The sequence below is a fragment of the Boleophthalmus pectinirostris genome, unplaced genomic scaffold (genome assembly GCF_026225935.1).
Source record: "Boleophthalmus pectinirostris isolate CB_2022bp ecotype Guang Dong unplaced genomic scaffold, ASM2622593v1 HiC_scaffold_10, whole genome shotgun sequence".
In the NCBI taxonomy this organism is placed as follows: Eukaryota; Metazoa; Chordata; class Actinopteri; order Gobiiformes; family Gobiidae; genus Boleophthalmus; species Boleophthalmus pectinirostris.
Window position 1 is genome coordinate 3,705,304 of NW_026570971.1, and position 9,897 is coordinate 3,715,200.

At 42.1% G+C, this 9,897-nt stretch overlaps 1 protein-coding gene across 1 annotated transcript; it reads right to left on the reverse strand.

Annotated features, from left to right (window-relative positions):
• Positions 1 to 221: 221 nt before the first annotated feature.
• LOC129409207 (uncharacterized) lies at positions 222 to 8,368 on the reverse strand. The gene is made up of 5 exons (XM_055154582.1): positions 8,301 to 8,368; positions 6,317 to 6,691; positions 4,535 to 4,663; positions 2,835 to 2,859; positions 222 to 825 (listed from the first exon to the last, which is right to left on the reverse strand). Exons 1-5 carry the CDS (start codon positions 8,332 to 8,334, stop codon positions 705 to 707), a joined length of 684 nt encoding a protein of 227 aa, XP_055010557.1. The 5' UTR covers positions 8,335 to 8,368; the 3' UTR covers positions 222 to 704.
• Between the last annotated feature and the right edge of the window lie 1,529 nt (positions 8,369 to 9,897).

A 9,897-nucleotide genomic window follows, 5' to 3' on the forward strand; every position in this document is an offset into this window, starting at 1 on the left:
TTGTTCTGACTTTAAATCCTCGATCTCGGGAATCGTTGACAACACAGAATGTATGGCTCTTCGCTGATTGGCTGGTGCCCGAACTCGCACTTCCGGGTTTTTGTAAACTGTCTAGTGTATTTCGATATAATTTCTGATCTTTTTGTAATTAATTTTATTTGATTTTTGATTCCAGTATTGCTGCTTCAACAGAATGTTGAAAAGAAAAAAATGGTCTACATTTAATATCCAAATAGTCAACTTACGGATACTTTTATTGCTGTTTTTCATTGTTTAAAACTTGAGTAAAACTATTTGTTCAGACACACGATCACTCAATCAACAATAAAATATCCTCATTAATGTTCAATAATGCTCAAATCCACCTTATTTTGTGATTTATGAATAATGTCAATTGACTTGGGTTGAGAAGGGTTGTGAGTTTTAAAATATGGATCCCCAGAAAAAAAAGAAAAAAAAAAGAGAAACACAGTCTTAAGGCTCTGGCCAGGCTCAGTGTGTCTGTAGAACCTCTGTTAAATCACTACAGGCTCATACAGTTTCTTTAAACTTCCTGTAACTTTTGCTTCAGAGTGCAGTGCTGCCCTCTGCTGTTTTCATCACTTCTGCACATGCTCACATAATAATAAAATACAATAAAAACATTTCAATCCAACATTTCCATTCAACACAAACTATAAACACTTTTCCCACAGACTGGATGTTTATTGGAAGCTGGTGTAGATGCCGTCGTCAGTGACGGTGTTGGGGTCCAGGTCAGTGTAGTTCTCGTTGGGGTTGCTGTAGTTCATGTACACATCTGTGTCAACAGGGGGCGCCATTTCTCTGTTCAACAAGAAGAAATGCTTGATTGACTCTGACATGTTATAATGTTGTTCCCTCCTGAAAAACAGACCTGGAGTTGTGTTTTGTTTCATTTACACATGTTTGAGTAACTTTATTATTAGTCTGTCTACATCTCCAAAGCTCCAAATGCTCTGTTCCACCTTGTGATGTCATGAAGTGGTAGTTTTCAAACATCTCCTTTTACCTAGTCAGGCTGGCATCACCTAGTGTCTCTGCTCAGTTTCATTTCTCTTCAGCGACTAGCTCAGGAATCGGAATACAATAGACCAAGGGTCATCAAACTCAGGCCCGCGGGCCAACTCCGGCCCTCCCTCTGTAACTTGTATTTTGTTGAAATTTTTCAATTAAAAAATATATACATTTAGATGAACTATTTATATTTATATTTAAATAATTACATGAAGTATTTACATTTGCCGCAGAATTTTCATCACCTGACAAGCTCGAGATCAAACAGTGACAGAGTTCTGTAGTGCAGTTAAGTACAGCAAAATGTCTCATTTTAAAGAATGAAAACTTGACAGAGAAAGACGAGTTTTCATAGAACGGCAGACGACAAATAATTTTTTTGTTCAGTGTGAGGAACGTGCAGTTTGTCTGATACGTAAAGAAAGTGTGGCGATTTTCAAAAAATATTATCCCCGTCGTCGGGGTCAAACAATTCTGTTATACGACCGACCCCGACCCCCATCACAGTCAGGAGCCAGAATGTGGCTCCCAGAGAAAAAAGTTTGATGACCCCTGCAATAGACGGTTTGCAAGAACCCTGGAAGTTGTAGATCGTGCACCAGCCAATGAGAGAAGAGCTGTGAAGCCATGACGTCAAACTCATCGTGTCTGTCTGTGTCCATTTTGTGGAACAGCACAACAGTAAACAAAGCGTCGAGATGGATGTAGACGAAGACAGACATCCTGTGTTGGCAACGATTCCCGAGATTGAGGATTTAAAGTCTGAACAAAGAAAATGTTTGGTGAATTTTATCAAGGGGAAAGACGTTATTGTCCTTCTTCCTACAGGATTTGGTGCATTACATATGTCACGACCAAATAACAGTGATTTATTAAATAAAAAAAGTACCCGCCCACTGTTGCGCAAACAAATCCTAATGCTGCGAGGTCACACGGTTTCCACGAAGTGAAACCGGCTGATGAATCATTCAAACTTTTAACTTAGTTCAGTAGAATTTGGCAATTCCAGTCCTAAAATCATCCAAATAATTCTACTGAAGGTGTATGGAGTTTAAAAACACAATGGAGCACTTCCTGTATCATCACATGACATCACAGGGTGGAGTGTTTTCTGTTTGCGAGAAAAACTCACGTGTGAATGAAAAAAAACAAAAATCCAGGTCTGTTTTTGATGAGGAAACAAGAGTAACAGTAACTTTTCTGGTGAGTGGTCTCTTTCTTGTCTTTGTTTTCTCCTTTTGGTTTCTGTTTTGCCTGGAATGTTCCACTGTATGGCATTAAAGTGGGGTTATTACACTTTTGTGGGGTTTTAACTGCTAACACGTCACATGTTTGGATCAGCATGTTACCTTTTTGAAAGTGTTATATTTGCTAAAAACAAGGCATTTTTATCAGGTTTGTGAAGTTGTTGTGTACAGTTTTGTATCATGTTTTTGTATATTTATAGAGAATTGTCAGAAGATGGGGGACGTAGGCTTGTGGGCGGAGCCTTGGACAAAAGAGGGTTTGATTAGGGCTCAGGAGAGATCTCTAAATTACTTAAACATGCCTGGATGACATCTAAAACATGTTTTTGATGAGGGAAAGATGTTATAACTCAATCCATTTATTTTGTTATGATCCAAAATACCTTCAAAGACATTCTCGTCTCATGGGCTCGCCTCTCCACAGATTTGACTTTGCTCGTCATGGAGACAAGCAGGTGGTGGACCCCTCACCAGAAAAGTGACATAGTGCAGCATAAAATAATAATGGAAATAATAAAAGAGCAGATGATGATGTTTACAGTGGAGACTTACAGGTCTTTGGATTTGGACGGGGCACCTGAAAAACAATAAGAAAGAAATAGTTTTAGGTGGAGTTTGGAAACTTTTCTGTGCATAAATTTTTTTATGCTGCGTGTGCAGACCAGGCCATCGAGACACCCATCCCCGACCGCTGCCCAATCCTCTAAGCACCCGACCCCTATGAACCCCTCTACAGGTGGTGAGCCCACAGGAGGGTGGACCCACGTCGTTCTTTCGGGCTGAGCCCGGCCGGGCCCCGTGGGCAAAGGCCCAGCCACCAGGCGCTCGCATTCGAGCCCCAACCCCAGGCCTGGCTCCAGGGTGGGGCCCCGGCTGCGCCATACCGGGCGACATCACAATCCTCGATATTTCTAAGTTCATAAGGGTGCTGTGAACTGCTCTTAGTCTGCCCCGTCACCTAGGACCTGTTTGCCACGAGAGACCCTACCAGGGGCATATTGCCCCGGGCAACATGACTCCTAGGATCATTCGGGTACGCAAACTCCCCCACCACGATAAGGTGGCAGTTCGGGGGGGAGAAAGCGAAGCTCTCGATTTACCGGTCAGTCTACGTTCCCACCCTCACCTATGGTCATGAGCTCTGGGTAATGACTGAAAGGACGAGATCACAGATACAAGCAGCCGAAATGAGTTTCCTCCGCAGGGTGGCTGGGTGTTCCCTTAGAGATAGAGTGAGGAGCTCAGTCACACGGGAGGAGCTCGGAGTAGATCCGCTGCTCCTCCACGTTGAGAGGAGCAGCTGAGGTGGTTCAGGCATCTGTTCCGGATGCCTCCTGGACGCCTCCCTCGGGAGGTGTTCCAGGCATGTCCCACCGGGAGGAGGCCCCGGGGCAGACCTAGGACACACTGGAGGGACTATGTCTCTGGGCTGGCCTGGGAACGTCTCAGGATCCCCTCAGAAGAGCTGGAGGAAGAGTGTGTGGGGGAAGTCTGGGAGGCCCTTCTCAGACTGCTGCCCCCGCGACCCGACCCCGGATAAGCCAAAGAAAATGGAATGGAAATTTTTTTATGAATGAAAATTAATGAAATCTAAAGGCCGCCCACACACTACAGGCTTTTTCAGTCTTAAATTATTTTTAAACATGCGATAAAAAGTGCAAACCACAGATACGAGGAGAATCTGATGAGACTTAAAATCTCCGATCTCAAAGACTGCAGTGGGAAATGTCCCGTCTACAGTAAAACAACTCACTCTGAGACTCTGAAGTGTTCAAAAGATCAGAGCTCTGCACTTCTAGTTTAGACACAAGTCAAAACTGTGTTACTATTATTTGAGAAATGTGTGGCAATACTTCAGATACATGATTTTAAAAGCATAAAAGATTAACTTTAAAGTCCACAGGAAGTAGAGTCTCTATCGCTAATCTGCAGCTTCACCTCGATCTGTGCGCTGTGTGAATGTAAACAAACACACATGAGGAACTACTGAACCTGTTCTGGTCATAACCATTTTTAAGACAGTAAAAATCATTTACAGTGATTTAATTTGAGAACTTTAATAGAACTTCAAACCGTGAGCCTTGATATAGTTTTGAAAAGATTATGAAATAGTACAAAATACAGCCAGAGGTGTTTGACGCTGTGGTTTGAACACAGATCTTTTATTTTTGTATTTAGGCACAGTGCTGTTTGTTTATACTCATTTTCATACATCTGAAAGTCAAACATTATTTCTAAATATCTCTACTTACCTGTGGAGATGTTCAGAGAGGTTTCTGTGGTACTAAACTTCGGCCGGAACAACCAAACGAGCCCCGCCACGACCAGAATCAGAGCCAGAGCCGAGAGGATGAAGCCAGCCACGCCCAGATTATCTAACACTACAGACGAGAAGGATGAAGAATTGAATGGATTTAGTGATTTGGAGTGAGATGGAGAGTTTGGTAAACTTGTTCTGTTCTGTTGTTTATGTTATAGTTTATCTGATGAACTGTTCATATGTGACGTTAACAGTCTGTTGTTCTCTCTTCTAATTTTTTTCCAAGTTTATAGAACTTGGCTTTCAGCATGAAATGTCGGTTCTTGGTCTCTGATTTTATAAAATACATTTACCCCAAAATGCGACTTATAATCTTTTATATGTTTTATTCTTTTCTTTTTCTTTTTTGGCTGGTGCGACTTAGCCTGATTCATCGACGATTTAACTTCTTAGAAACCGTCAGACCTCGCAGCATTAGGATTCGTTCGCTTGACAGTAGGTGGGTACTTTTTTTATTTAACCAGTCGCTGCTGTTTGGTCGTGACGTATGTAATGCACCAAATCCCATCGGAAGAAGGACAATAACGTCTTTCCCCTTGATAAAATTCATCAAACATTCTCTTTGCTCCAGCTTTAAATCTTCGATCTCGGGAATGTCTGTCTTCGTCTACATCCATCTCAACGCTTTGTTTACTCTTGTGTTGTTCCACAAAAAGGACCCAGACAGGCGCTTGAGGCTACGTTTATATGATGTCGGTCTGAACAGAAGACGCAAAAGTGGCGTCGCATCTTCACTTTTTATTCCTCATGTAGATGAACATTTTCGGGAAGAAATCTGCGTGCATACGGTGACACAAAAGTGTGTGGAATTCGGTTGGGTATACATGCCAGGCAGATCGGTGGTGACACTCGGTGTTGATGTGATGTGACGGAAACGTGTACACAACCTGAGCAGATCTGACCAGAGTTTTGCGTCTTGAGCAGTGTAGACGGAAACACTACAGCGGAGAGTATTCAACTTTTCCAATCTGGAGGGTGATTTCAGATCTTTGTGTTTTTAAGCCTCAAATACGCTGTCACCGTCTAAACTAAAGGCACTTCCCATAAAATATTTTGTCGTTTTTACCTGCAAGCGTTCTCGTGTAAATAGGCCCTGAGTCTGACGTCCTGACTTCACAGCTCTTCTCTGATTGGCCGGTGCGCGGTCTACAACTTCCGGGATTCTTGCAAACCATCAAGCGTATTCCGATTCCTGACATAATCACTGGTGAGAAATGAAGGCACAAGGTGGCGCCAGCCTGGCTTGGTGCGATTTATACTCTGGAGCGACTTATAGTCCAGATAATACAGTACCCCCTTTTACAAATGCTGAAACATTGTTCATATATATACCACTGGCCTCAGCTCACGGCTACGATTATGGAGCCTGATATTCCCTCGGTCTTTTCCAGAACTGATCGTGTGCACCATGGCAGTGTGTGTGTGTGTGCTTTTGTACATTTTGTAAGTTAAATTGTGTCTGACATGCAAAAATTACAAAAAAGTTAAAAGTTAAAAAGAAAAAACATGGTCCATCATTTGTTGAAACTGTCAGGGTATAAAATAAATAGGTCTGTACATAAGAATCTGAAGTAAAAAGTAGTAAAAAGCTCCAGTGGATTCCAGGCTTTAGACCACAGCATTGGTGTTGATGAGTTTTTAAGACAAACTGGAGATCATTATTTCACCAGGTAAAGAAAACAAATATTGTCTAATAACTTGAAAACAGACCTACCGGTGTTCTGTACGGACACGATCATTACAGATTGACTGTTGCTGTAAATGTAAAAATTTCTGTAGTCCCTGGCGCGGCATTTGTAGTCACCGTTCTGCTTGGGATGGGTCAGCCTCAGCTCCGCTCCTGTGCCCACCTCTGTTACTGAAGTAGGCAAATAGTGAAACCAGGAAATCGAACTGTTAACCTCACCGCTCTTGACCACGCACCGCAGCACCACATCCTGACCCTGTGCCACGGGGTAGTCCGGGACCGCCTGGACACTGAGGCGCAGCGGAGGAGGGCTGGTGGTGGGGAGGGGAGTGGTGGTGCTTGGCTGAAATGTCGTAGGGGGGCGGGGAGAAGAGATAGTAACTACCTCTGTGGTCTGGAAAGCTGTGAACAAATATAAAATAAGTCATTGTTAGAAAGAACAGTTTTTACAGTTGAATCTATGTGGATTCACTCATTTACAAAAATTAAACCGACTTATTGTGCTTGTGTTTGCTTTATAGTTATAATTAGGGCCAGGCACATTAATGCATTAATTTCACGTTAACTAATTAATTCATAATCCCTGACAATTATTCAGTTTTTTTTTATTTTTTTATTGTAAAAGTCTGTTGGTCACAGGCTTTTATTTTGAAAAAGACCATCATGAGCGAGCCTTGAATGTTTCTTACTGCTGCGACACTCACAGAAAGCGGAGAGAAAGCGAGATAAACAGACACGGAGAAAGGTGAGGAACTTTTACACGGCCATTTACTAGTGATGGGCAAATGAGTCGGAGCTCCGGAGCACGTCTCGTTCTTTCTGAAACAAATTGCTCACGTGACCAAAGTGTCGAAGTGTTGTTTTAAAGATTATAATCTGCGTCGTCAGGATCGTACAATTCTGTTATATGGCCGACCCGACCCCATCACAGTCAGGAGAGATAATGTGTGCAGAGAAAAAGTTTGGCTACGTTCAGACTGCAGGGTTTGACGCTCAATTCGGATTTTTTTGTGAAATCCGATGTTTTTGCGAGGTTGTTCACATTTCCAATTAAATGTGACTTGTATGTGACTCCAGTGGGAACATTAAACGGCCCGAAAGTGTCCCACATGTGACACTGGAGACACGACCTCAACGCGAGTGTGCTGTGTGTTTACGGAAGTTGTCCAAACATGGACGCAGCACTGAGCACCTGGAGATTTTAAAGTTCCTCTCGTACCGGAGCCAGAACATGAACAACTTACTTGTTTTAAGGAGGAGATTGAGAAGGAGAAGGACGAGGTTTTTGGCCATGGTGTTTTGTGGGACAGAACGTAGGAAGGAACGTGTGGATGTGGAGCCAAGAGTGGTGAGTGGCAATGTGCTTCACTTCAGTGACACGAAGTTCATTAAGTAGTATGAGTATTTGTGAGCGCCTACTTGTGCCACTCTCGCAGGAGGAACCACATCTTCAGCGACCTATTTCCGTGAGCAAACACGTCGGCGTTGGACTGTATTGGCTCACAACAGGTGCTTGTTACCGCACAAGCCAAGTCCACCGTGTGATAACGTGTAGGTGGATGAATGCGCTTTGGCCGTTCAGACTGAAGTCACATGTCAAAAGATCAGATATGTATCGGTTTTAGGAGCACATATCCAAGAGGTCTAGGTCGTATTTGAAAAACTTTGATCTGTGTCGTTCAGACTGTCATTAAAAGATCAGATACAGGAACATAGAGGCCATAAAATCTGATTTGGGTCACTTCAGGCTGCAGTCTGAATGTATGTAGCCTCAGTGACCCCTGATCTAACATTTCTTAAAGCTCACAAGAGTCCACTTGGTCTAATACAGGACAAGGACTAAACCAGGATTAAACTAACACTAACTCAGAATAAAACCAAGTCTAAACCAGGACTCACTAATCCAGTAAACAAGACTGAACGTTTAAATATTTGCCTGATCTTGACTTGACCTGATCAACACTTAGATGTAAAGACACATTAAATCACTGTAATAATAAAAGAGCCTTACCAATGGATCCCCAGAGCACGATAATCCAAAACATGGTGCAGCGAGGAGGGACCAGAGTCTACTGTGAGGTGAGCGCTCCGGGGAGGACAAGAAAGACGAGCACGGGGAAGTGTTGAGAGACAGAGGAACTAATCTAGAGCACTAAATGCACTGGACAATACAAATAATTACAACAGACAATAGAAGGCGTGACGTTTTATCACATTGTTACTGGTATTTTGGATCATTCTACTTCTGTTTTTTTGTTTTAGTCTATAAACATAAATCATCTGTTATATTTAAAGAACACGTTATCATGCAAAATGGACTCTTTTGAGTTTTTAACCACATTATATTGTTTTACATGCTTGAAAATGAGATTGAGGACAGAACAAGTACAGCTGGAACCTCTGTGCTTTCTAGGGATGTATCCATCTAGCTTTTTCATTTCACTTTGACTTGAAGTATTGGCCATTATCCTATGTCAGGGGTCTCCAACCTTTTTCCTCTGGTGAGCTTCTTTACAAACAAAAATACTAGACAGTTACTAATTTTTAGTCTGATTCATCACCCAGATTCACTTCGTAGAAACCGTCTGACCTCGAAGCGTTAGAATTAATTCACTTGACGATAAGTTGGTACTTTTTTTATTTAACCAATCGCTGCTATTTGGTCGTGATGTATGTAATGCGCCGCTAACGGGGCAAACTGGTATATTAAGCTTTTCCCAAATCCCGTAGGAAGAAGGACAAAAACATCTTTCCCCTTGATAAAATTCACCAAACATTCTCTTTGTTCCGGCTTTAAATCCTCGATCTCAGGAATCGTTGCCAACACAGAATGTCTGACTCTTCACTGATTGGCTGGTGCCCAAACTCGCACTTCCGGGGTTTTGGCAAACCGTCTAGTGCAGGAGTGTCAACCTCAAATTCACAGAGGCCAAAATTAAAAACTGGGACTAAGTCATGGGCCAAACTAAATATTTATTGAAAACTTTCAACAACATCTGTATGTTTTCTCTTCTCTCGAGATATGTAATGTTAAATCTATTCTTATTAAAATAAATGTTTAATAGTTATAGTAATAATAGTTTTGCTTAAACATTGAATCCAGAACAAGCAGAATATAAAGTAATAACATCATTTTAAATAAATAATGTCTCTATAGTCGATCTGTAGCCGGTGGGCAGCTCTAATATTTATTTGATATGATCTTGCGGGCCAAATAAAATTATATCGCAGGCCAAATTTGGAGCCGGGGCCTGAGTTTGACATGTCTGGTCTAGTGTATTCTGATTTCTGATCTAGAGAGAAATGACACTGAGCGGAGGCACTAGGTGACACCAGCCTGAATAACTCATTTTAGCGGCTGCAAGAAATTGAGACGATTATAAGAAAGAGGGCGAGACTCTGGTACTGTTAGGAACCAAGAAAACATAATCCATATTTAATTTATTAGTGCACGTTGGGCCTCAAATTTATACATTTACAATGGGAACAGGCAGGTAATTAACCAAATTTTAGTTTTTCAGCACAATGGTATGATTTCCTTGGTGAGCTACTTGGAAAAGGGTGGAGAGCTACAGGTTTTAGACTCCTGCCCTATACTAACCAGTACC

Excerpts from the sequence above, each read along its gene's own strand:
- LOC129409207 (XM_055154582.1), bottom strand. The coding sequence starts at position 8,334 with ATGTTTTGGATTATCGTGCTCTGGGGATCCATTG. Across the intron at positions 6,692-8,300 it reads CGTGCTCTGGGGATCCATTG|CTTTCCAGACCACAGAGGTA; the intron begins GTAAGGCTCTTT and ends ATTTGTTCACAG. Across the intron at positions 826-2,834 it reads CCGTCCAAATCCAAAGACCT|AGAAATGGCGCCCCCTGTTG; the intron begins GTAAGTCTCCAC and ends CTTGTTGAACAG.